This window comes from Osmia lignaria, chromosome 12 (assembly GCF_051020975.1).
Source record: "Osmia lignaria lignaria isolate PbOS001 chromosome 12, iyOsmLign1, whole genome shotgun sequence".
Lineage (NCBI taxonomy): Eukaryota > Metazoa > Arthropoda > Insecta > Hymenoptera > Megachilidae > Osmia > Osmia lignaria.
Genome location: NC_135043.1, coordinates 6,473,279 through 6,500,875, shown reverse-complemented (window position 1 = coordinate 6,500,875; position 27,597 = coordinate 6,473,279). Strand labels below are relative to the sequence as shown.

General features: G+C 46.3%; 1 protein-coding gene across 6 annotated transcripts in view; it reads right to left on the bottom strand.

Moving 5' to 3' along the window:
* Window positions 1-27,597, bottom strand: part of hth (Meis homeobox homothorax) — a 369,553-nt gene that overhangs the window by 230,110 nt on the left and 111,846 nt on the right. For all 6 annotated transcript variants that reach the window (XM_034321378.2, XM_034321376.2, XM_034321379.2 and 3 more), the window contains exon 7: window positions 13,626-13,755. In XM_034321378.2, the coding sequence (XP_034177269.1) occupies window positions 13,626-13,755 (130 nt within the window). The remainder of the gene's footprint in view (window positions 1-13,625; window positions 13,756-27,597) is intronic.

Below are 27,597 nucleotides of genomic sequence, written 5' to 3'. Positions count from 1 at the left end.
AGAGATCCTTTTATTCCTTGTTCGTCGAAACCGCAAAGTACAATAAAATCCTGCGACCACGAGTTCCCCGAGATCTTGTCCCACGAGGCGAGCATAATTTCCATGCAACTGCAACAGTGTTACCAGCGACTGATCGAGAGCGTATCATTTACCGGACGCGTCATCGGCGTCGGAAACCGCAAGGAAGGCGTCGCGAACGGAGCAGCCGGGAGAAAGATTGTTCGAGGACAAAAGGGTCCGTTCAGGGTGTTTCGTTTGGGAAACGGGGCCCAGATGGTGTATCGACTCGTTAGCTTCTGCCGTACGGATTTAACGAGATAAAGCCACGTTGCTGCTCTCGCCTCTCGACGCCGCGCGTTTACGCCGTACACGCAATAAAAGTCACGACCGTCGACGAGGGACGAGAGGCAAAAAATATCAGCCCACGACCAGGGAGCACCCTGGGATCATCCTCTCTTTCTAATCTTATTTTTCTCTCTTTCCGTCGCTTTCGTTCCGTCTTATTCAGCGAGCGTGTCTCGCACCCCTTGCCGAAAACGCGCACGAGGCCCTCATTTACGATCGTACTTTGTGGTTTTCAAAGTTCCTCGGGTTCTGCCACAAATTGGAACGAGACACAGACTTAAGAAACATCAAGATGCTTCGTTTTCTATATTATTCTTCTTTTTATTTCTTGCTTAACCTCGACTAAACACCAAATTATGAAACCACGAGTGTTCGTCTGTGAGCGATAGTCCGGTCGTGACTCGAACATTTGTTTACAGCTATAAAGCATCATTTACAAATCCACGAGCACGTTTAAAGAGTAATTGAATCTTTTATCTGTATGATAACGTTTCTTCGAAACGGATCTTCTGGGTTTCTTAGAAAACCATCATTTTTATTCGACATCGAATAGAGATAATACGAAGGCTGACGAAAGGTAGGATTTCAGCATGAATTTGGTTTTGTATAAAGCTGATAATTTAAGAAATGCAGAAGATATTATTGAATGAACGTCGATTCTCCATCGAGAATTCGTTGAATTATCTTAGGTCGATGTGTTGGACGTTATCTGTGGAGAAGGCGCGTGAACTTTGTCTTTCGGTTATCATTTCGCCTTCCGTATTTCGAAACGCGAGCAATTTGTTTTCGCGGACCCGTGATGAGCACGTTCCTCGGGCAAATGACCCCTTTCTTATCTGTTTCGCGTTTAAAACGCCGCGTTAACACGTACACTAATTACGCTATTACTAATTCCGTAACGTATTCGCTCGTAACGAAAATTCCACTCGTCCAGAGAAATCTAACCTACTTGCCAGCTACCTCTTAAACAATTACCAACGATGCGCTATTAATAATCATAGCGTAATCACCGCGTTATCTTAAGGTTAATGAAAGACCGAATGCTTCGAGAAGCGTTGCAATTCAACAAGTAAATGACCTATCATGATTTCAATTTCAAACACATTCACTCCGCTAAAATGAATCGTTCGCTTATTAATTATTCACACTTGTGTCAATAATCAAAATTATCTGCTTCGTTATTGTTTCAATTGTTTCCTTGCAAAATTCAACGCACCGTTCAAACGTTCGTACTAAAAGGTATAAAATCACAATTATTTGAATGGACACGGGTTGGAAGCGCAAGTCGAGGAAGGGTTGCCACCCTCTTCCTGTAGCCGCGCGCTTAAGCACGCGTCGCGTGTTGTACGCGCGCGTCTATTTTGCGCGCACCGAGCAGAACGTAATCACGCGCTTACGCACACGTACGCGACACGAACAACACACGCCTTCGAGCGGTGAGTTCTGCGGTTATTTTAACAACCTGGCAACCTCTTTGTAGACCGCACGCTTGTAAACCAAGAATGAAGTCTGTTCGGCAGCGAGGAAAAAAAGAACCGATTCCCTCGCGAACGATCTTGTCTTTCTCGCTGCTAGAACGTCGTTTACCTTCCTCGATTTTCCTACGTTTCTCAAGATCATTCGCTCGCCTTCCCTTCTATTCCAAAGAATTCAATCGTTCTGCGGTTTCGTGCCGCATCCAACCCCTTCCTGCTCGACGCGACGTTTCGAGTGTCGATCCGCCTGCGATCCTCTCGTTTTGTCCTCGTTCCGCATCCCGATACAACCTGCCATACGATACACCGACCTATCGGTGGATCTCGTTTCGAGAGTGTCGTTCCAGACGACTCGCGAACAGCCCTCGACTACACGCGGGAATTGGGTTACAAATTTGGAGCCGAACAACGATAGCGTCCTTGGCACGAAGGTTTCTTAACCGATGAATTTCAATGGAAGTTGCGGTTTAACCCTTTGTCTCATAATATCGAGTCACGTTTGTGACGTAACTTGAAACTAAGGGATGAAATATCAATTAACGTTCTATCGATTACCAGATCCGGGTTCTTCGCTGACGGTGAAATAACCAGCGGATTTCAAGCTAACTTAATGGAAGGTGAGCGCGGATAATGCTCGCCGAGTTCCTCGTAACGAGGCGAAGAGGACGACACTCTGGTGTCTGTATTTTTGCACAACTCCTTTCCTCTTCTCTTTCCTCTCGATTCTGCTCATCTTCGTGAGTCACGCTCTATATTTAGAAGCTCGTAGACGCGTACTCGCCCTCGAGTCGGTTCGCTCGTTCGCAAAAATATGTCATATAACCCGTCTTTATATCCGCACCGCGATCCGTCCCTTCGTCCTTATCCCGACCGCGATGTGTGGTCTACAGCCAAAGTCCTGCGACGAGATGCCAGCGAGGCTGGGAAGTTAGCGAGCGATCACCTGGTCGCGAGTTACCGGTCTAAAAGTCGATGCAGTGCCACGCTGTTGAAGACCAACCCGGAGGAATTTCAGACAGCCAGTCACGAAAGTAACGTCACGTTTCTCTCGTCAAGCCTCGGGAAAATTGTTGGGAAAGAACCTCTGAACCTTCGTGTGCAGGCTGAATCGTTCGAACCGTGACAACGCGTTCAGTTTCATTCAACGATCAGAGAGAAACAATGAGTCTATTTAACCGTTCGCGCGACGGATATTCGTCGATAACTCTTCGAAACGAATAACTCTAAACGTTTGGTATCGACTGTTCTTCTGCAGCGAATGAAAATAAAAGTACATGATCGATCTGGCCAGAAGAAACCGAAGCAACGTAGTAAAAATCGAGAGTAAGAGAGCGTCACTGGTGGTCGTTCGTTTAAAAGCAGAAACGCCTCGCGGAAACGGAATGGCGGAGCGGCCTCAGAGGGGTGGGTTTTAGAGGCGAACGGCGTGACAACCCCTCTTTCTCGTCACGGCAAAGTTTCATCACCGACGCGACGCAAACTCATTCCCAACCCCTCTCCGACTGAACTTCGACCAACAACTTCGGGTCTCCTCCTCGTTTATTCCGGGTGACTGCACTTTCGTTCCATCGTGAACGCGCTCGGTCCCTCTCCTTCTTACCCTCCCAGCGTGTCCCGATATTTCCTCCAGCCAAGCAATTTTGTTCGATGGTCGTACACACGGAGGATGGAAAATCTGGCACGTTCTCGCTCGTTCCGGGGAATGCTAAAGCGTGCGTCTCGAGACGAGTCGGCCTTACTCGCGCCACGCCGCGCATCTTTACGAGCCCCGATGCTGATGCTCTTTTCTCTTCTCCGCCTATTTTCGCACGATTTTCTGCGCTCGATTACGAGCATTCTACAGTGTACTCGCTATTCCCGGATGAAAAAACAGCCACGATTTTCGTGGTAGGTGAAATCCGAGGCCACAGGTGGCTGCTCCAGATGAATTTGATAGATGTTCTTTCGAAAGTAACGATAACGATAAGATACTAATACAGAAATAGTGATCGAATGAAATCTGTCACCCCTTCTGTAGATGATTTTTATAAGATGAACTATGAATCTTTAGACCAGTTTCATCAACTCTGAACGACATGGACACGAATTTTCAAGAAGAACGGGAAATAAATGAGCCGCCTTGGGAAAAGACGTGCTCAGGTTCGTCCTTGATTTCCGAAGGATACGAGAATCGGTCCTCGAGCCGCAAACAGCATTTTCCAAGAGAGTCTGAGTCGCTGTAAGCTTTTCCGCAAGGATTCACCGGGCGGTTCGGGTCGGCTTGAGTGGCCACCCCTTTTACCATCGTTCTTTCTTCGCCAGCCCTGAAGGTTCCCCAACGCGAAAAGAGCCCTATCTATGCTTCCATCTTCTCCGCATTCCTTGGGGTATTACACGGACGGGCGTAGCACGGTTTTCCTCGAAGCTTCTTCGCGAACTCGACGCTTTGTTGCCCGCTTGCCTCGTCTTTCGACGGCTCGAAGCGAGTCGCGGCCGGGCCGCAAACTCGTTCAAATCCCGATGCGGCCCCGGGAACACCAGAAACCCATTACGGATTCATCGTGCGCCATTAGCTAATTCTTCCCTGCTCCTAACGTCTTCCTTTCCTCGCTCCCTTTTACCGTTACCGTCCCGCTGCGGTTTCCCTCGCATCTTACCCTCATCTCGCGCTCTCTTATTCGCTTCGATCCTATTTTCCGCTTTCTCTCTTTATCCCGAAGGAGCCTTCAGTCAGCTCCTACGAGCCCTTTCAGCGACTGCTCTTTGCGTTTGCGCGCTCCAGACTGGAAAACGCTAGATTAATTCGACGATTCCGAGACGATACTTCCTTTTCTTTCGATCAAAGAGTTTACGAATTGAAATTTAGAGACGGAATCGTGTCACGTTAGTGCTTTGAAACGCTATCACCTTCGCGTTATCAGAATTTCAATCTCAATAATATAGAATACAAGATGAAGAGAGCATCGTATCTGAACTCGGAATAGATAACATAAATACTATCAGCATCAGAGAACTGCAAATTAGAATCCTCGTTCGGAGCTAACAAGATCGGCAATGTAGCAGCTGCATTTTCACGATTTCGTCGCGGCAAACCTACGCGACGTGGCAACGCGATGTCGTCCCGGAATTGGCAGTTGCCGATGAAATGTGGAAGCCGTATTTTCACGGAAGGTTCGCTGGATTATCGAAGCAGGTCTGTACCGGCCGCAACGGGATAAGATTTTACTGTCAGCACGGGCATAAACTCGAGAAGAATACGTTTCGACGAGGTGTCGCGCGAGAAGTCCCTGGAGGAGCGTGCAACGATTTATGAGCGGCCTCTTTAAGTATCCGTGACGATTTCTAGCGCACGCTCGCGACCAGCTCACCGCAAGAAATCGTTAAATCAAAGTCGTGGCCAAGCTTGTTCTGGCTTGTGTAACAAGACGAGAGAGCGTTGACACGGTCCGCTCGTAGCAGCGTTATCGTCGCGGCAGTTGCAACAGCCTCCTCCATTGTCGATCGCGTTTCATCGCGTTTCGCGCCACGCCTGCATGTTTGTCCGCGAGAATATCGACAACCAGCCGTGTGAAAAAGCGAGAGAGAAAGAGGGGGAGGGAGGCTCGATTACACGGAATGACTTGTTTATTCGACTGAGATACTAACAGTGTGCGTTGCACGGTTCAAAGGTGGCCTCCTCTGCTTAACTTCGTCAATGAAATCCCCTTGTCAGATGGCCATTTTGCGCGATGTTACTTGGTGGGAAAATTAATGAAAATCGTTGATTTTGAAAACTCTTACAGCTTCGTGACGAAAAAATTGCAAAGGCTGATATCGGATGCATCGAACTGACAGCTAATGCAACGGTGCATCAATATGTGAGTGCGATGGTAAGAAATGATAAGGCTATTTTTGAAATGTTTTCGAGGACATGGAATAATTTCTCGCAACTTTCGAAGTAGAAATGCTTGTAACATCGCCACGTTACAAATGCCCGATCATTCTCTCGTTAAATTTCCAGTAACCGATTAATTAACACCGATTCCTCCAGATATTCCAGCATCGAGCACTCTCCCCGTTTCCAACAGATGAAATCGAGGACAGAATAGAGTGGGTTGGAAAACGTGGACCGTTTGCGGGGAATCGATATCGGTGACGGTCAATTTTCCGATTTCGAGTCTAATTAGCGTGGAACAGAGTCGGTTAAGCGCAAGGAGACCGATTTGAGACCGCCACCGTTGCGATTGCAATCGTCCTCGGCAGAGAGAGAAGGAACGTTCGCAATCGATTCCCTAATTACCATATAAAACTCGCGTGCATGCGAGAGACCGTTCGGTTTCCTCCGTGCCACGATCCTACGGAAAAAAAAAATATTGCATAACCCCACGGTGGTATGCTAATTATATTAATAGCGACCGCGTCTGCGTCACTGCGCTCGGCTCATTAGCATACGATAAAACGGACAAAACACATCTCCGACGCCGATCGCGAGGCGCACGAAACGATACCAAACGACGCTGGTTGGCGCGTGGAAATAGACGACGACGCGAGGTACGCCTGCCAAGCATAGAGAAATTTTTCTTACTTTCTTCTTCGATATTCCGTGATTTATTAAGCGAAATACAGATCCATTAATTATTTCATAGAAATCCTTTAATGCAACAGATTTTCCTCGGTTAATGATCGAAATACTCCTCGTGCGCCCCGACGGAATCGCGGTACCATTTTCTCGGCTCTCGCGTGCCTGACTTTTCGAGGAACCCGACCAAGGGCCAGGCAAAGTTTCACAGTAATTCGTGACCGATCTACTAACCGGCTGACAGGAAGAAAGAATCCCGCTGCTTCCGAGAAGACAATCAAAGGGAGCTAGGCGGTGGCATAGCCTGGCCATTTGGGCATGACGACTTAAAAAATACAAACTACGTCAATACGCACGCGAGCAGAGACGAGCAGAGGCGAGTTAGGTTATCTTACGTGCTTGGAACAGCTGTCGGTTAGAGGTGCTCAACCACCATCTAATAAATCAAGCTAACTGTTTCAAAATTCCTTAGAAACATCGTTCAAATCTGATGCCACCTTGCTTTTCTGCTCTCCGAAAAATCTCGGCCATATTTTTATTTCAAGAATGAAATAGAAAATTTATTCCCTCGAAAGAAACTGCGAGAGAATCCCTTGCGAAGCAGAGACGGAGGAAATGGAGGCTGAAACGCGAGCCTGATGCGGAATAAAAACAACAAGAAATCGCGAATCGATTGAAAAACCCTCGCGACACGAGTGCCCGTAAAAAACGATCGGGACCGGTCGAAATCGTCGTTCACGATTCGTAGCGCAGGGAGAATAAAAGTCGTGGAAACGTCTGTACGACGAGGGCGCGATGAAAAACCTACTAGCTTCGTTATTCGCAGCGTTTTGCTCGGGTATTATACTTTCCAACGACGAATCGAGATTGGCGATCTAGCAAGACAAGGTGATCGGTGATCAAAGCGACCGACGGTGTCGCGAATCCAGGTACAGGTGCATGCGTCGTCCTGGGATGTTCTCGGGCGAATCGATAACACGCGCGTGATCAGCGCTCTTTTTCCCGCGCTCCTGTCAGCATTGTGTGTTAATCAACGCAACACGCGCCAAGGGACAGCGAGAGGATTCCTTTCTTGGAACACGAGGTTCGCAAACAAAGCGGACAAAAATCGCGCGACCAAATTGGACGGCGTTCCGCGAACGCGACATAGCCAACCTTGCTCGACATTTCAACCCATCCGGTCCGCCCTATGTTACTTCGACAAATCTCCTCCTCGTCGAACCACGGCCGAACGTTCATTTCCTTCTTTCCACTCGGTATTGCCAATTTTATGGAAGTACTGAAAACTCGAGCGATGAACTCCAGCTTTCCCCTTTTTGTATCGACGCGACGTCAAGATTACTCTTGACGTATTTTTAGATCGCTTTTATCCACTACTGGTCTATCATCGGTCGAGAGAACGCAAGTGTTCTTCGAGATTATGAAACTATGCATTTCTTATTCTTACTATTTTCTTTACCCGACCGATAAAAATAATCAATTCCTATAAATGATATCATAGATGAAAAATTTTGATAAAAATTTAAATATTTTCATAAGTTTCGAAATTACAAACGTTCCTCTTGTTTCTCTATTCCCCCCCTCCAGACACAAGTTTATTGCACGACTCAAAATTCATCCTGCAGACTAATTGCAGCTCGTGCACGCGTGCACGTATAACTGCGGCAATAATTAACAAAACTAAATACAACGGGAGCTGCATTATTTATCGGCCCGGCCTGGCTCGCAGCAAATTTCCGAATATTTACCTCCGCGCGGCCCGTTTCATCGGCATCCTAATAAACGTCCGTATATTCCGGCACGATTTAAAAATACTCGTAAATACGGCTCTCACCCTGTATGGCGAGCCAGCTAGCCAACCGACCAGCCAGCCGGCGAGAGAAAAATCAATTAAGCCGCTTATGTGAAATATCGATGCAATTACGTGCGATTGCCAAATCTAGCCGGGGCTATCGATGGTCGCATTATCGAGCGTCCGGCCATCGCAGGTGAAACCGGCGCTGCGATCCAGCCCGCGCCCTCTCGTCATTTTTTCATCCGTCGTTGCACTCCGCGCTTTTTTTTTTTTTTTTTTTCATTATTCGATCCGCGAACCTACTATCTCGCCGTGCCACGATCCGGACAATCCGGATCCATGGTACGAGCCGCGAGATTTATCGAAATCCGTGTGTCGAACGGTAACTTCTGTCGCTGTTTCGACCTGTTCGATACGGTAAGGCGCGATATCCATCGATATTTGTTTGGGAATTTTTAGCGTTCCCTTTTTCGGGCCACTTAACCGAGTCGTTTGTCAATTAGAATGCTTTCCATTTTGTTCGTGCAATGCAAAGCGGATAATCGATAGTCGCAGAGTGGATAAACGTAACGCGAAATTTAATACCGCAACTATGTAACAAATGAAAGTAATTTAACGAAGAAGACGAGAGGAGGGTAGAAATCGAATTTCGAAACAGCAATAGCATCGAGGTCCGCCGATTGCCGTGTTTCAAGTGGCTGGAATCTTGAATCCACTTACCGAAGAATCCGTGGTCCGCGATTCTCGCTTGCGATAAGCGAATTTTTCAGCACGGTGGACCGACGTTTTACCAAGAACCGACCGAGGAAGCGCGATAAACGAGAATTATTCAAATCGATGAACTCTGACAGGCAGCCGGGACGAGAGGGGGAGGGAAATATCAGAGATTAAACGCATAGTAAACAGTAATATTAATGAGACTTCCACCGGCTGTCATGTCCGGCTATCGAACCGAACCGCGCGAGCAATCGATACCACGTCAGTGACGCAAAGTTTATTATTCATTAACGCATCGATTAACTCCAGTGTCGTCGCGGTACCACCTACGACACTTTGTTCCTACATCTCCGTTTACTTTGCATGCATTCGCTATACTCTGATATGTTCAGATATAAATTATTACTACTTCGATTATTTCATTTAATTACAAGATAACGACGTAGATAGAATCACAGTTCCCTACTCTTTTTTTAAAAGAACCAAGACATCGACCAGTAAAAACTCGCACGGAGATCAAAGTATCGAGTTTTCAAGCGACAAGTAAGAAATACGCGCGTAAAGGGAGCCGGACAGTGCACGGGGACCATGTTCGACGAGGTTTTACGCGGGACCAAGAAAAAGGGGGTACAAGGCGCAGAAGTTCACGACATGAAGGCCTCATTATGCCGCGAGAGGGAAAGATTCCGTGGTACGGGGGCGGAAGATGGTACAAGAAAGCGAGAAAGAGAAAGAAGAGAGGCGGATGAAAGGAAAAAAAGAAAAGGAGAAAAAAAAAAGAAGGCACAGCCCGATAACCGACCGATACCGCCGCTCGCTGAAAACACAGAAAACAGAGAATCAGCCTCATTACTTCTATCTTCCTCCTTCTCTCTGCCCTCCCTCTCCAACGTGAGCCGATTTCCAGGAATTCTCCGTGATCTTTGGTCCCCGTACACGCTTTAACACGCTCTCAACCCTCCGCCTCCCCCGTCGCCTGTATCGCTCTCGATCCTCTCTTCATTTATTTCTTTCTATCCGACCGTTCTCTTCAACCGTTCAGCCCAGATAGTTGTCAGAAACCGGAGGATATCTGGTCTCCAACCTTTTTCCCTCCTTTTTCTCCGATGGAACAACCAGGAGGGAGGCGGTAGAGTCGACGAACCGTCGATTAAGGATCTCGAGAAGCACGAAAACTCTGGCAACTCGAAGGTTGTTACCAGAACGTAGTCCAGAAACGTGGAGAAAGGGACAGGGAACGGAAGGGAGAAAGGAGGCAGACCTGGACGACGGGGCTTCGTTGACAGGACTCGTTCCTGCCGAATCGAGAGGGTCGATCTACTCTGTAAAGTCCCGAGGATCGAAGGAAAAAACGATCGCCGCTTACCCCTTTCAACGAGCGCGACCCGATGCAGATAGAGGGATCGATAGAGAGTCCTAAAGATTCTTTCGAGGATTCAGGACGAGTTCGTTTCACCATTTTAGATCGTAGATCGATGTCTTGTTGTTAAACTAACGAACCTCTTTTCGGCCCGCGTTCAGATAAGGAAAGAACGATAATTAATTGAAATTTTAACAAATATCACTTGGATGCTCGAATAAACGAACATATTATATAGAATTGTAATTTCTTTTTAATCAAAGTGTTAACACCTTTCGAAAAGGTATTTAGGGCGGTCTCGAACAGTCTGACGCGAATCACTGATGAACTTTCAAATGATTACGATTGTTCGAAGCGTCGATCGACGAATCGTGTTCTCACGATCATCGACAACTGCGATGAGAATCGAATGGCAGTTTCTTTGGAGGATGTATCGCGATCGAGCAGCTAGAATCGACGAGATAGAATCTGGCTGTAAGCCTCGACGGGTAGAACGAACGTGTTTATCCGCGCGAGCGATTGCCACACGATATGTTAATGCCCGGGGCTGCGCTCTTCCCACGTGACGCTGACACGCGTTTCCAGCACGTCCTGGAAAAATATTCCGCCCTAACGACCGGAATCGGATATGTAAAAACACGTGCATCAGAGAGCTCGTTAATACTTCATGAGCCAGAATCGTACTGTCTCGATGAGAAATCTCCTATCCTCGATTCACCTTTTCAACCGTTTCTATTGCCGCTCTAAATCGAAGTGTTATCAAGATTTGAAAAAAAAAAGGAAAAAAAAATTGCATTCTTTTAATCGTAGAATTTTCTTAAACCGATCAGCTACAATTCCTTTCAGACGAATTACGTTCGAACTAGGTCACGATGAAAAATTCCCTACCTTCGATTAATCAAACTGATCGCAACTTTAAATTGAAATTTTATCAAGATTTAAAAAAGGAAAAAAGAAAAATTGCTTTAATCGGAGTTTCTACAATTGCAGGAGCTTCGATTGTATTTTTTTCCAGATAAATTATGCGATTTCTTTTTGTTCAAGTTTCTATATGTTCAAGAGCTTAGGTTGCATTTCTATGCCGAGCAACAGAGGACAATCGTCGATCGGTCGTTTGGTCGGACGACAGAAATTAGGTTCAACTGGCGAGGTTTCACGGTCGCGGACAAGGCCAGCGCGGAGCCCGTCGAAGATGATATCTGACGGCAAACAAGCCGGCACGTTAACGAGCCCGTGCTCCGGTGGAGGGAAACGACGAAAAGGTCCGATAGATGGGTCGAAAACGACGGAGGAAAGCGACGAAGGGCGTCGAGCAAATGCCTCCTTCGACGGTGACAGGTTCGATGAGAGGACGATGCTATCTACCACGTTAGCTAACCAAACTCGAGTCCCCGAGGCTCGTGTACCGAATGCAAGCAAACGATCCATTGCACTCGGCGTCTTTTGATATATCAACGATTCAACGTGTCGTTGGTAAAAATCCAAAGGAATAATCCTATCACGATACACGAGAAATTTATGTAATAAGGGTTATTCAGAAAATTCTGAGCCAACGATCTTGCAAAGGTCTATTGCAAGCGCACGAGCGATTTGAGTCGCGGTGTACGCTTCCAGAAACGCGACTCGCCTCGTTTAAAGTATAAACAATACTATAATTGAGAATTAACGAGAGAATAGCATGCAGAGTGGTCCCTCGTTTACCGAGGGGAATCGATTCGTTGAACAGCGTTTAGCAGTGGTTCTCAGAGTCAACTGGAGATGAGTTTCTTAATTTTAAAATTCTCTGCCCTTTCGAGAGCTCGCGCGAAAATTTCTATCGTCTTCGACGTTGATCGCGTGCCTCTGGATTTCCACGCGATTGAATTCGCGCCGTTCTCGCGACAGATCACGGCGTCGAGATCGGTATCCGCGAGCGTACGCTCGCGAGCCAGCTGGTGATCGAAGATGGCCAGGCTGCTTCCCGGCGATTTCATTGTAGCCGAGCTCGGTTAATGAGATAACGATCGCGTTATTTCCCGACATAGCAGCGACTCGTTTAGATACGTTCACGGATAAACGTAGCCGAGCAACGGTGTTCCGTGCTGATCGCTCGAACGCGACGACGTTTGATCCGAGGTGTTGCGTTACCGTTTAAATGCGGTTTAATTAATACCGAGCGAGCAGAAGTCGCGAGCTACGGGCGCCGATCGAAATCTCGTCACGAACCGTTTCTCATGCGATGAATGCTAAAACGCGACGACAAATACGCGACCGGCAATCGAGCAACTCTGTTTCCATCGAGAAGAATCCTCTCGTGACATCATCCAGCGTTGGCAAGGTAAGACTACTTAAGGACAACTTTGTCGTTTCTGCTCGAGCGTGAGACGCGTTAATGCAAGCTGAATGCAAGGACATTAATGAGGCCAGGTAAATGTATCACTACCATTAACTTTTTCTATTTCAGAAGAAAACCTGGAAAACGTATCGATTGTTATCGGTCAAAAGTTTTGTCTGTGTCGCCTGGAAAAAATGAAAGAACGAACAGGAGGAACACACGTATACGCGATACACGCGCAGCGTTTTCAAGCGAACTGGCACGCCACGCGGCTCTATAACGCTGCCACGACACAACGAATATAGAGCCACGGCGGACCTTAATGAATCTTTATGGGATGGTGTCGTGAACTTGTGTACCCTTCGCTGACTGACTGAACCCGACCGCGCAAACCATTGGCGCGAAACGTTTCTATGGGGGGGAAAAAATTGAGGAAACTTTGCGTTTTAACTCTCCGACGACAGAGATGCATAGACGAAAGATTGAACTATATACGAAGCTTATGATTCTCAATTTAAAATTCTAAATTAAAATTTTTCAAAGATAAAACAACGTATGTTTCGTGGAAGTTTCTGAATAATTCCAGTGATCGATTGGAGCATCAAGAAGAATGAAATAAACGAGGAATCTTATTTTTCAGAAACAAAGTTTCTAAGAGAAAAAGAATGTAGAAGTACGCCAATGCGACGAGGCGCTCATTAGCCTGGATGATGGCGTTACCGCGGCTTTGATAGTGTCGACGTTCGCGTTGGTGTTGGTAAAATTTGAAGGGTGTGCAGAAGGTCCGTGGGGTCCCGACGAGTCGCGTCTTGATTGTCATCGAGCCGTTGCTCGTCGCGTGATATTGTCATTAGCGCGTCCACCGTCAGACCTCTGTCCGTCTTCTCTTTCCACTTTACATATTGTCGATCGATCCGATTCGGTTCGGAAACCTCGGCACGATCGCGGTATAAACATTAATTAAACGCGAGAAATATAAAATAAAGATCCTCTCAGCTGTCGCGAGTATTCGAGTCGAAATTGCACTTGATTCGAAATTCGAATATAAAATATAATAAAAATAAAATATTAGTTCGACTTACCGGGATCCGACGAGTCCAGGCTGGTGGGCGCTTGTTGGCTAAGGGGTCCTGGTGTGCCCCCGCTTCCGGGGCTACGCGCGTCCTCGTTGCCGCCCGCACCGGGGTACGACAGTGACGAGGAGGGTGGCCTCTGAAACGAACATCAACAGCGATCGGTCAAACGGCGTATGTATTCGAATGGTTAACACTTTCGTTTTCACGTTGAAAATCAACGCGCATGAAATCGCACGACACGATCCGATCGGTTCGCACACGGATCAGGCACGTCACGTTCTCACGGAGGGTTGTTTTAAGGTGGCGTTCACGGTACCGTTGCGTATCTTCCACGGAATACAATTGACGAGGCCGATTTCGATCTCGATTAAAGGCGGAGCACACGTAGCTACGTTCGAAAATGCTGACGGCATAAATGATTCGAGCGACGCGCACCTCCTACGAATCGATGGATATCCCATCGCGTACCACGCTTATTCCGCGGGTGTAGCCGCGTCGATAATCGCGGACACATCGAGAAAAACGTTCGACAAATTGCCACTCTGTGCCGTGCGATGAATACGCTACGACTGGCCCGTGCTCCTCGAAACGAGCCTAATTGTTCCGTATCCCGTCCGAAGTAAACACTCCCGAGGAATTTGACGTACTAATCCGGGATCAAAACAGAACTGACTCAACTGCACCTCTCGCGCTCAGAAATTCATGTTTTAATTCGTCGAATTTGTGATTCAAGTTTATCACATTGGAACTTGAGCGACGTTATTATCATAATATAATTTTCACAAAAAATGCAAAATTATTCGATTTCGTAATAGAATTTTCCACCGACCTATCGATCAAGGAAACCAATGACAGTTAACAAAATAACTGTCAGATTGTTTCGACATTTCGAACGCGTTTGGCCCCGCGGAAACAATGGCCAATAAAAGACGATATTTACTCCGTAATAGAATTATCAAGATTCCGATCCCTATGACATTATAAATGCATTCTACAAACGCGTGATTTAATAACAGAATAAACGAACGGTTCGACAATAGCCGGCACGGTTTCGTGTGCCCACGCTCGGTGAACATTTATTTACGCGAAAAGCATGGTTATCGATCGTGACCCGGGGTCGTAGGATAAGAATTCCAGGCAGCCGGGGTATCACGGAGCGGAATGTCTGGATATATCAGGTCTGCCGGAGCAACAATGAGTGACAGCTACTCCCACATGCTGTCACAGGCGTCATCTTCGCGATAATGTACCGGCTCGATCTCCCCCTCTCGATTGACCACTCTCGTATCTGGTTAAAATCGTTACACGGTCAAATCTATAGGACCTTCCTGCGCGGAGACGCGCGGTAACGAGCGTATTTCGTGCGCTCCTCGACTGTACAGAGACACGCGATCATCCCGAAACTATATTCGAGATACGACGATCAGAATTTTGTCAGTGGACGATCAGAAATATTTTACCACTGATTCGGTACGGTGTGATTAATTTCGCGTAACACTGGCACGGAACGTCTTAATTTTCGTTTGAGGATGGGGGGAATCGGGGCGAACACGCGCAGAGGATACACACGCGTAGTTGGAGCGAGTACGAGAGTGGTAACAAGCGAAGGGGGGACATTAATAATGCATCGGTTGTCGCTGGATTGCTTCCTACTGGCAGCAACTACGAAACAAAGGGCGATGCTTGTCATTGTCACCTTCGTAGCGAAGATCATCTTGTCGTTTGAAGCGGGCGACCGCGTGGGAGACTGACTTAAGCGTCGCGACGAATCGATTACATATTTTTATGTCACGCGAATGCAACAATGTCGCGGAATCGAGTAGAAATTTATACGCGTGAGATGCGTGAATTTGAAAAATTTACGATGCTGATCTAGACGAGCTATAAATCATAGGTCTGGGTCAGGAATAACCAGATTCCACCGTTCGAGGGAGTTTTATAGCACCGATTATTAAATTGAAATTTTCGAATAGCAAAGAAGAGGAAAAAGAATGAAACAGCGAAAGGTGACCCAGATTTGGCGACACGGTGACACGGTAGATCCTCGCCAGTGACGTCATTTCCTACTAAAGAGCCCCGACCCGATCCTTTTCGTTTTTTTAAATGGACACGAAGGGTCCCTGGCTGCGTGACTTGTGTCGATGCAATGATAAACGGTTAACGGGTCGACGCGGTCTCGTTCCGTTTCGTCTCTCTCCACTCATCTCACTTTTTATCTGCCACTCCGTCTACAGGCGCTCTTAAAGCGTAATTCGACAAACCGGATGTCTGGTCTGCCCCTTAAATAAATCAGTTGCCCGCATCTCGTATTCCACCCCCGCTACCAGTTTCGACTCCGTGCTTTGGACAACCGTAGGGAAAATACTGCTTCGAAATCGTGTATTATCGAGAAAAAAGAAAAGTGTGGAGACCACGTAACGTTGTTGTCGACGAGATTTCTCGAGAAGGAAGCGGATGGTTAGCTAAGGCTGCTGATGCAAAATGGCAAAAAATAAGCACGAGAAAAATAATACAATTACGCAGAAGAGTCGCGGAGAGTTACATAAGATCGCGATCATGGATCTTGATCGGCGATGTTCTGCGTAGTAGAGGCGTGTAATGAATGAGCAAAGACTGAGGACCTTAAATGATCGATGATCCATCAATTAACAGCTGCGCCGCTTTGGACCATTAGGAAACGACGCTTCTCGACAGCTCGAGGAAGTATCGCGAACGGGTGATCTGAATCTTTCAATTCAAACTGCATTTCCGTAAAACGGAAGATAATAAAAATATACTCTTGAAATACAATCCGGATAGCATTGAATATGCATTCTGTATGAGCATGTAATTGAATTAGAAATATATTATGCAACAAAGTCGGACGAATCGTTCATGAATAATGAACTCATCGAAACGAGTAATACCGCGGTTATTTTAGTACTTCGTTCGTCGAATATTTGTAACTTTGTGTATTCCATTAAAATTCTTTCGAATAAAAGTTTCATTTTGAAAAAAAAATAAATAAATAAATTAATTAATTTAGTATTTTTTTTCCCGTTCCCGAAATGAAACCTTCGTTAGATAGCCGACTGCTAATGCAAGGGTAGAATGATGTTTAAGCACGATTGAAAGACAAACGTAAGATAGTACCGTGTCGATCGCGAGCGGAATAAGGACAATAAATTATAAGCCGGCGATGGTAGCGCGGTATCGGTCGAGAGATCGCGAGCCGATGACTTACGCGCTCGATTCGCCCGCGCTAGCCTGAGCGCCTTCGAGTCATTGTACCCACGTATTAATTGGTCGTCGTAACATAATGCCGTATAATTATGTAATTAGTGGCCGAGCATTAGTCTTGCTGACTGGTTTACGGGCGAGATACGTAAATCTCCGCAATTAATTTATTGGTGCTCGTTCCGGAGAAAAGCGACCAGACGTCGCGCGACTCGGTGCGACGAGGAGGGGAAAAAAGGGAAAAGAGAGAGCTTTACAAAGTCGACAGAGAGGAGAGATACGTCGAATGGAACGATCGACAGAGAGGCGTGTAAAAGAGGCGAGATTATAGAAGCGAGAAAGCGCGAACTGCGAGCCTCTGCCCATCGAGCCAGTTGAAGATTCATCGAGACCGCTCTTCGGCTCAGCTAGGTCGTTTCGACGAGGAGAAAGAGGCGGAGAAATGGCAACGATAGCGAGAGCTAAGCGGAATAATCCTCGTCGAGCGAGTAACAGAGAAGAGTTCCGGTCCCTGTTGATTGCTCGCTCTTGAATTTCTCCACGATATCGGCCACGCGGCGATCGTAAATTACGATTTATGGAGGAGCCAGCGCCTCCGCTCGACGGATTATCGCGCGGTTATGTCAGCGCGATGCAATTGTATTTACATTTTCCAACGTAATGGAATTCCGGCCCCTTTCGCGGCGTACTTCCTGCCGGAACGAGGAATTTTCAGGGTAGCCGATCGAGCTGCTCGAACGGTAGCTCGACTTCCGCTGCAAAACCGAGCTGAATTAAGAGAAATTTGTACAAGAATTGGGAAAATCACGATTTCCCGCATTTTTCATTGTATCGTCGTAATAGTTTTCGATCGAAAGATAAAGGGGAAAGAAAGACACGACACGGGTGATACGAATGCCAGAGCAATTACGTATTGACAGTCGACGCGTGTTCGAGCGTGTACATAATCTTTGCTCGCCAGCAAACGTCGTGTTTCGAGCCGTTACCTACGTGGAATACAGAATCGATATGGAGATGATGGGCTCGACGACAGACGTGGCATATTTTCCATTTAATTTAGAATAATTTAAGCCGTCCCACAAATTTCTCGACTCCCGAACGAAATCCTATAATTACATCCTGACGCGAACTTTCATTAACATTTTTGTAATATTTAAAAAATTCCAAAGGAAACTCACGCGAGTCTCGTGAAAGAGAGTTCAGAAACACGAAAGAGTCTCTCGAGTGTAGGTCAGACGAGAGTTTCAAGAAGGTTCAGAGGAAAGAAGGAGGGCCAACACTCGACCAGCTGATGGATCTAATCAACATTCCTCCCTAATCACAATATACTTCCATCTCTCTTTTTCCCGAGGATCGACCGGTCGCTCCTCTTTTTCCTCGCGCCTGAGAGGTTCCTGCTTCGACCAAGAGATTCGCAGATGCGTCCATCCGACGCATTCGTTTTAATTTAGCCGCCGTATAAATTAGACTCCCAAATGATCGCGGTCCTTCAAAAAACCACGACGGACAGTGAAAAACCTGGATCCTCCGGGTATCCGAGACTCCTTCCTTCAATTTCGTCTCGTGATTATCGATGCAAAGACAGTCGTTCTCATCGGTGTTTGCAATTAAATATTTTTCGAAAAAAATCACGTATATCGTTTCCTACCATTGCCACTAGGGTACTCTCCTAAGATGACATCATCCACCGCGTCTGGTGCATGGGGAAAAAGGGTTAAGAAAAAAGTAAAGGAAAGAAGACAGACAGGAGGCAAGAAAGAAATGTAGCCGCATGAAGGTGGTATCTCGACAGGCAAGCAGCCACCACTGGGACGGTTCTGTCTGGCAGAAAGGAAGAGAGGATTTTAAGCGACACGGATCGACGTCCATGGGGTTTTGCAGGTAACGATAGCAGGAACCAGATCGTTGGTAAGAACGCGGTCGAACCGGCAGCTCGAACGAATACGGTACGAAGCTTGCTCTCGTATCTAGTGGCACGGTGGCGGCGTTCCTCGGCTAATTGGTTTCCCGTGTTACCCTCGTCTCCCTCGGGATAAGACGACCCCCTTATACCTCCCTTTTGCCTCGTTTCACCTTGTTCTATTGCGGCCAGCCTTCCTCACGTCCTACGCCGCTTCTAATACCTTTTCCTTTATTTTTCTTAATGCGCCAAACGCCACGATGTTGGTAATGAGGATGTTTCAGAATCATATTCTGCAATAGCACTTCTCGAGTATACCAAAGCTTTTTTCTCGACTCTATTCCTTTCACCAATGAGATCCATCTTAACGAGGAAGCAGATAGAACGATACCGACAAATTTACAATGCAAACTGTGCATTCGACGATGAGGAGGGGATCGATAGATCGCGAAAGGGACATCGGATTTTGATCGCACGCGTGCGAATCGAGCGTCGGGACGCGTGCGTACGAGTCGAGCGGACTGCTAACGATCACCGAGAGGCGAGCATCTTATCGTGAACTGCGATCGCATTAAGCGTGGACAGTGACACCTAGCTTCTGCTGCTATTATATACCTTCGTTAGCGAGAAATAATCGAGCCGGTCCCAGTTTCAGTTCGTTAAAGACACGAACGAGGAAAGAATACTCTACTCGTTTCGCCTTTACAACAAATGGTAACCGTAACGTCTCGATACCGTGCGACAAAACGATATAAAATTACTATTTCTTCCACGGTCTACTTTGTTCGAAGTGGCATTTGTGAGAACCACTGTTTGACAGAGAGCGAGTCAGAAGCGAAGCGAGACAAACCGGACGAACGAAGCCTTGATAGCGACCACTCTACCCACATATGTTAACGCGTTCATATAGACAGCGCGTGACACACGCTCGTCTACGCATACGGCGGACACATGATCGGCTGAAGAAAACACCGAAATTGTCCCAAAATCCGTCAGCCTCTGAAAACGTTAGGGACCGTTCCATGGAAATCGTCTTCTATTCGCTTATCGCCAAAAATTATATATAAAATAATATTAAGAAATTTCAATAGTGGTCCATCATCGAAGGGTTAATCGTTTATCTATGACAAGGGAAGTCGGTTACCAAAACGTTGCAGCATGGTGAATTTTCCTGGCTCGACTACGACGTCAGCGAAGCCGCAACCCCTAAGCGAGGGGTGTATTCGATAGAGAGGCGCGATAAGGCGGACCAGAAAGGCCATGACATGCGGTTCGCCGTCTGTCAGTTGGTTTCGTCCGCGTCCGGGATATTCACCGGTTGCCACACCCGCGTCACGTGCTCCCCTTTCTCGGAATATGGATCCGCGTCAAATGCATCCATATTTAACGAGAAGCCAGCGATGCAAATTGTTACGAAAGCCTGGCATACGGCCGCGTCTTCGAAACCGAAGGGAACGACGTGCTCTCGCCAGTCCGTTCACCGTCACCACACGACCCACGGTGTGTCTTTCTATCGTTTTACTCGGCTCAGGTCCCACGAGTGATCAAATATAGATTCGCGCCGCATGCGGGAACACTTTTTGGGGAGAGACTCGTATTTCGTGGCTTGAAACGCTTTTGCCTCCAGAGGAATATCAGGAAGAAAATGGTAAACGATGCTCTTAGAAACTGTTATTTTTGTACAGTAATTGGAAGAAAGTGTTTCTGAATCTCATCGAGCAATATCCTAATTAATTTCGCGATTCGTACGTATCGTTTCCATGGACGAGAATCGAGCCGGGTCGATCGAGAGACAGAAGTCGGGGCAGGCCGTGTGTCGAGATAAACGGTCATTATTGCCCGGCCATGCGTTTCGTTATCACGGCAGAGCGGCGAATAATGAGCGGCGACTGGAGTAGCACGCTAATAATAAAGGCCGTAATTGAGCGGTCGAGTTCTCGAGGCGGGCAGCGTTGTAGGAAGAACAGAAACGGCCGAGGGTTTCGCGTTCGTGTCGCAACGGGACGAATGAATGGACCGTCGTCGTATAACAGGGCCGGTCGTTGCTTCCGGTTTCGTCTCGGTAATTGAGAGCGTGCTTAACAGTTCTGCCCTTCGTGAGAATATCGCCAAGATTTGTTAATTATTTCACAAAATAATTTCACTTTCCGTTCTTGGATATTCTCGGATAATTTCGCAGCTTGCATATTTAACCCTTTGAAATTCAAATTTGCGAAAATCTAAATTGTTCACTTTGAGAGGATCCCGCGGCAGAAGGTGATTGTTAGAAGAGGAAATGCCTTTTAAATAGGGAGTGTCTGGTGGAACGGTGAGAGTACCGGGGTTGCCCGCTTTCTCGCTCGCCTCCTGTCCTTACATCCGTCATTGAAAACACGCAACACACTCTGCCACTCTGTTATTACTCCGACCACGAGGGCCGAGCGTGTTTGCGTATCTTTTCAAGCGGGGCGCGAGAAAGCGGCGTCAGAAAAGCCGCAAACCAGGTAAACATCGTTCGCCACTAACAGGTGCGTACTCTCCTGGCGAACGTTAATTCGATTCCGCGGCATCCGCTCGTGTTTCCGCGTTCGATTCACAATCGGCGAGCCGATTTTTTTCTTTCCGATCGTAACCGTGCCCGATCTGAACGCCAGCTCCGTTTTTAGCGTGAAAACGCGAGGGACGAAATTCATGGACGACTCGAGCCGACTGTCACGCTTTCTAATTCCTCTCCCTTTATAGAAACATACATGCAGCGACAGATTGTTGGTTTTCACTTGACCCCACGATCACCGCGGCGGCTCGCTTTTCCGTTTACTCTCTCGAGATTCTATTGCTGCGAATCTAATATTCTTTTCCGTCGATCAGTTTCAAAATATTGATACCTTTACCGGAATAATTGTTAGGTGTACGCAAAAGTAATAACTCTTTTCCTATTGCAAATTGGTATCGGTTGAAAAAAAATTATGATTAAAATATTAGCTAGGTATTTTCTTATTGTAAATTACTACCGATTTCAAATCGCTAGTATATACACATAAATTGTCATAACAAAATTATCATAAATTGTTATTGCCTTTAAAAAACTGCTACACTATTATTTGCTTAAAATATATAGAACGACTTAATACAAGAATCTATTATACTTGATTAATAGACTTTTCAACAAGATACGCTCCACTCACATTTATCCTCTTCGCACCTAACAAGATTTTCAACAAATATGTTGTCAACACGCGAGAGATATAATAAATTGAACCCGAACCACTGACTTATTTATCAATACTATATTATGTAGAAACGAAATAGAAATATCAACTATAAGGTAACGTATCTCGTTCTAGATGATCGACGATAACGCGACTGTAGATGGACAGATAACGTCAGCGAAATGAATGTCGTTGAAAAGATCGATGGAAACAAATTCATGTATACACCATGGAGAGTTTTCAAAAGCAGCTAATTAAACGCTTATTTAAAAATTAGATCATCCAGCAATTTAATAAATCATCCTCCATCATAGCAGAATCAAATCTTTATCATGGTAGATCTTATGGAATTCAAAGAAGAGCAGCGTTTCCTTAATTCGATCGTTTGTCCGTTTCTTCTCGATCGAATCACGCGCGTACCGTACGCGGAAAAAGCGCAAACGAGGCGAAAGAGACGGTGTCTCTTCTCTGTCGGCGTGCAACGCGTGGAAAACGGTCGTCCATCAGCGGCAATGTAAAAGCCGATTGGTCATTACTGAAAACGACGCGAATCGCGCGGCGAAGGCTAGCGAGGATCGTCGCCGAAAGCGCGGGAAACGCTTCTGAGTGTCCGCTTGACAAACGAGGCTGGCGCGCGCGATTTGTTATCGAGATGGGCCGAGCGAGAGACGCTCTTATTTCTCGTCTAATATTCCTAACGAGCTTTCGTTCCTCGAATACGCTTTCGAAATGGACATTCGAGATGTTGGCTGCTCTCGTTTTCTTCCCTCCGAGATACTTCCTTCGCTTCGTTTTGGAAATATTAATTTGACGAAAAATTGATGCAAAGAAAAAGTTTCATTTTCGCGTATTCCTTGCCGCGGTTTTTTCCCCCCTTCGAATGTCCAATGGATGCACCGCGGTAAAATTCCACGGGATCAGCCCGCAGCAATTGTTGCGACACGCCGATAATTCGGCCCGCCGCATTACAACACCGCAGCCGGTGGCTTTTATTATTGAGCAAACACACTCGGCTTGATAAACCGAGAGCGCCGCTTTATTACCCGTCTCGCCGTTCCTTCTAGCGCGACGATTCGCGCTATCAAACTCAACCTTTCCCACAGTGTTAATAATGTCTCATTTTCTAATTCGGTCATTAGCACACTCTAACAAAAAAATGATCGTCACCGATCGTCGAGGGTTTGCAGTTTAACCCAGTGACCGACAGCACCCACGGTCCACAGTAACGACAGTGAGAGAGAGAGAGAGAGCAAGAGAGAATTTGCGCCGGCAACGAGAGCCGAGACGGAATTGGGGGACGCGTAGACGGTTGGGCGGATGCGTCGAGTAATGTACTTCCGGTTATTGAACGTCGTCTGAAGGCTGACGGGAATTTCGGAGTTCCGCTCTACCCGCCACCTGGACCCCCGCTCCGGTCCTCTCGACACCATCGGGAAATACGGTACCCCCGTACCCTGGATATGGTCCTGATTAAACAGAAACCATCTGCTCCTGTCGTCGCCGAATTTTCGACCCATCCCGGTGGTAAATGAGAAGAAAACAAGAAAATTTCTTCAATTTTCCTATATAGTTGAAATTCAAATTTTCGAATAATACAATCCCTAAATGGTTAATTTAAATAATCTTCTCCCGTGTCGTCATTTTTCCTCCTTTAGTGCCGCCACGAGAGGAAGGTAAACGGAAAGGAAGCGTCGGTAGCGAAGGCAAAGAGAAGAAAAAAGGAACGGGTAACATTAACGCGTTCGACGATATCTTTCGAGGGCGATTCACGCGAGAGGAGGTCCACTTGCTTCTTTTCAACGGGTTGTTCCGCAATTTTTGGCTGCTAAATGGGCCCTGCTCCGCGGCCGTTTTAGCATTCCCTCTCATTAAGGCGCCCAGGAGAACGTTATTTCCCCGTTCTCGATCGGGAGATGCGCGTAATTAAAACAAGTCAAAGCGGAGACGCCGACGTTGAAAAGGAAACCGATGGAAATCTCGTGGATTCTTTTTCTTTCTCAACTATTCTAACTTTGTATCATTCCCTCGGTGTTATTACCACGGGGAAAATAGTCGGAGGTTTAACTTAGGCCATTAAAAGGCCATAAAGAAAGTGTCGTGTAAAACTGGCTGGTCGAATCGAGGGCATTATCATTCCTTCGGGAAAAAAAGGGGAACGAAGATTCGCGCTTTATTTCTGCCCGACAGACTCGCGGTAGACCGTTTTCTTCAGTTCCAGCATTAACCTCAATCGACTTGGGCGATTTGCAGCCGGTATTCCCGCACGACTTCCGCAAAACGCGGTTTTCCCTTTGGCTAGCAACGAGCCAGGTCGTTACCGAAAAGACGCATCAAGACTGCACGCCGTTTAATGACGATATAATGACACGCTCGAGTCGGCGTAATGGTCTCGACGCGTGCATCAGTTCGTTGCTTCGCTCGTGTCTATTCCGAGACAAGTAGTAGAACTTTAAAGAAGACGTTTTTTTTTTTTTTTTTTCAGTCGGTATCAACGATTATGGGGCCAATTATCTAAATCGTCCATGTCGACGGCAAGCAGAATCACTGATAGACGACTCATCCATCTTGATATTAGCTAACTGTCGCTACCTCATTTTTGTCTATTCCGAAGTCAAGTTTTAAAAACCTCCAGCATTAAGGAAGACGCTTTTTCAAATGACATCGATGATTAATCAATTATCTAAATTGTCGGTGCGAAAGAACTGTTAAACGAGTCAATTAGCTAAACGATGTCACCTGACTGGTGTCTCTTTTAGGACGTTCTTCGAAAGCTTCAATGTTTAAGGAAAATGATCCCTCAATTATTTAAATCACTCCTGTCGACAGGTAATGCAGGAAGTGTTAAATAGTCGATTATTTAGCTATCAAAATACTAGGGATTCGGAATGAGATCTTCGTTCTAAGGGTTCATTGCCATCGTAAGGCGAATCAATGCAACAATCAGAGTCACATGAGATAACCATTTGTTCTCCGGCGAGGATCGGACGAGCGAGCGAACGGATATCTCTCGTTTTGCAACGCGGATCGTTCGTAAAGGGCTCGTAAACTCGGCCAGACGGTTTCTAATGCTCGTACCTTTTCTTAGAAAGTCTCGTAAACCGCTGCCGCGAAGAATCGTTTACGATTCACTCTCCAACCGGCTGCGATTTAATAAATGCTCGCAAGCAAACGAGCAAGCATCGTTAGATCATCGCATTCCATCATTCTACCCCTTCAAGATATCTGATCGCTGGCTAACCTATTTTTCATTCGAATTTATGCAAATCGTCGATTCATCGAAGCTTTCGCTAGGAAAATTTTCCTCGAAGAATGTTTCGTAACTGTTGCACCGGTTATAATTAGAGCAACGTTCAAATGAGTTAAATCCAAATCTCTTCTAATCACCTTATACCCGTCAGATTTTCCGTTTCCAAAAATACACCGCAACAATTTAATTAGTCGGAACATAAATTGCTAGATAATTGCACTAATTTCAACAAGGATCCAGATAAACACGCGAAGGTAAGTTTCACGGAATTCTTGATATTTTCACGAGCTCCAACCGGAGAGATAAGTGTTCTCGCGGTATGCAGAAAATATTAATTATAATGATCCGCAGAAACAGGTTGGACTGCAACAACCAGTTTGCTATTTTTGATATCCTTCCTGCAGTGATGTCATCTCCTCGTGGATACTTTGTCTTCAACTTGTACAGGGTGTTCTATTTTAATCTATCCAATTGAAATTTCGGGAGAATCGACTCGCCCGTTCGTACGCCCGCGCACGTCACATTAGGCTCATTTTCCACACGCGGTTTTACACGCGGGGCAATTAGAATAATAACAGGCCTCCGCGGCTCGTTTTGCCAGCCCGCGACCACTGCCCACTTACACTCGCCCTTTTGTCCGTTTCACGAAATTGATTTAACGTATTCATTAACCTATGCAAATCGTTCTGACGATGCACGATCGACCTACGAATTCTGACTAACGGTTTTCTATTTTCTTTTCACTCTCCCGGGGAAAGTTTACGGGTGAACATTTCCTGATTACGGTTCACGAAACGATCGAAGCGATTATTTTTCAATTAAGACCGAGATCTGCTGAACGTTCTGAAAAAGTTAAGTGCCCGAAGTATTGATTCATATGTTTATACGAATAGAAACTGAGAAAGGGTGCCGAGAGGGTTAATTATTCTCCAATTAGGAAAGAACAGGATTGAAGATCGCGAGAACTGTCAGTATTCAATTTGACGTGAAACAACGTCGTCATCCGAGGTGTTAAAAAGACGGTAAAAAGAACAGTGTAATCTAGAAATATTTTCCAACGCACACAGAACATCGTAACAATCCGTACAAACACTTTTCCGATATATCTGTCCCGCGACACTTTAATTGCAACGTGTCAATAACAGGTTCATTATCGATGATGTATGAACATTGCTCCAATTATTAAACAGCCAGTTAATGCCTACAATTTTCATCGCTGCAATCTCGTTACCTCCTTCGCGTAATTTATGGTCCCGTAAAAACAAGAAGGAAAGTTTGATTTTTAAAAATCACCCGACATCAATCTCTCCCGCGAAAGGAAGAATCTAAGCGAGCGAAAGAGACAAGAAAGGAGAAGAATCATTGAAAAAGAGAGGAAAGGCACGCGGTGTGCGGTATGCAAAGTCTCTCGTTCCTTTAACGAGGGAAACGAATCTCGAAGACGACCGGCGAGCCCTTTTTCGCGTGCACCGATCGAGAAGCCGTTCTTCGCGTCCATATGCCGAGTTCCGGACGGGAATAAGGAAAGGAAACCGAGAAAGAGGAGAAGTCGTTCCTCTTTGTCGCCCTGCAGCTGCTTCGAAAAACTCCTCCGAGTCAGCCCTTAAAAACTGCTCTGCCTAACGAACCATCGCCCGTGTTCCTGCTCAACGCGTTCTGGAAGCGAACGTTCGTCGAGCGATGAAAATAAATCAAACTAATCGATTCACGTTGAGATCCATGTTTTGTCACATTTTTCACATACTCCCAGAGATACATGGTTTCTTCAAGTATGCAAGAAGTTGCGATAGAAATTAAACCGATTCTTCGTGCCAACGAACGAAGCACACGAGCGTGAAAACGGAACGTTCTTATCGGGCAACGGGCGCGACTTCGGGAACTGGATTTTAATGAGATACCCCGGGCTCGTTAGATAAACGGCCGTGTACGGCTTATCGGTCGGAATTTAATATTTTATTAAGTGTACCTACGCCTCGCGGTATCATAACTCAATATTAGCCGGGAACATTTTACGGCCAGCTCGTAACATAGTCTCGAGGCGCCGCTCGACGGAGTCGCGCTACCGCGTTTGAATCGAAAGTCCCGGGTTTGTCTCGATTAAGGAGAATTATTCACCTTTGATAACAAGATAAGCGCGTACTTATAACGCTCGGGCTGTTCAGCTTAGAGAAAATTGCGTATCTCTTGTGTACGTTTGCAACGATTACTTTGATAGCGGTCATTAATGATCTTGATCTAAAGAGCAATCGTCGCGACATTTCGCCGTCCTTCGTCGCGTTTCCATCTCGAGCCAGATTTAATCGCGCCCCGATAAACGAACCGTAGGATCGTTGCACCTTCGAAAATTGACAAAGCGGTTTTCCCTTGATAAATTTAACCACGATACAAAGCCCGGTCAGAACGATCTCGTTGCAACCTGTTGCGTCC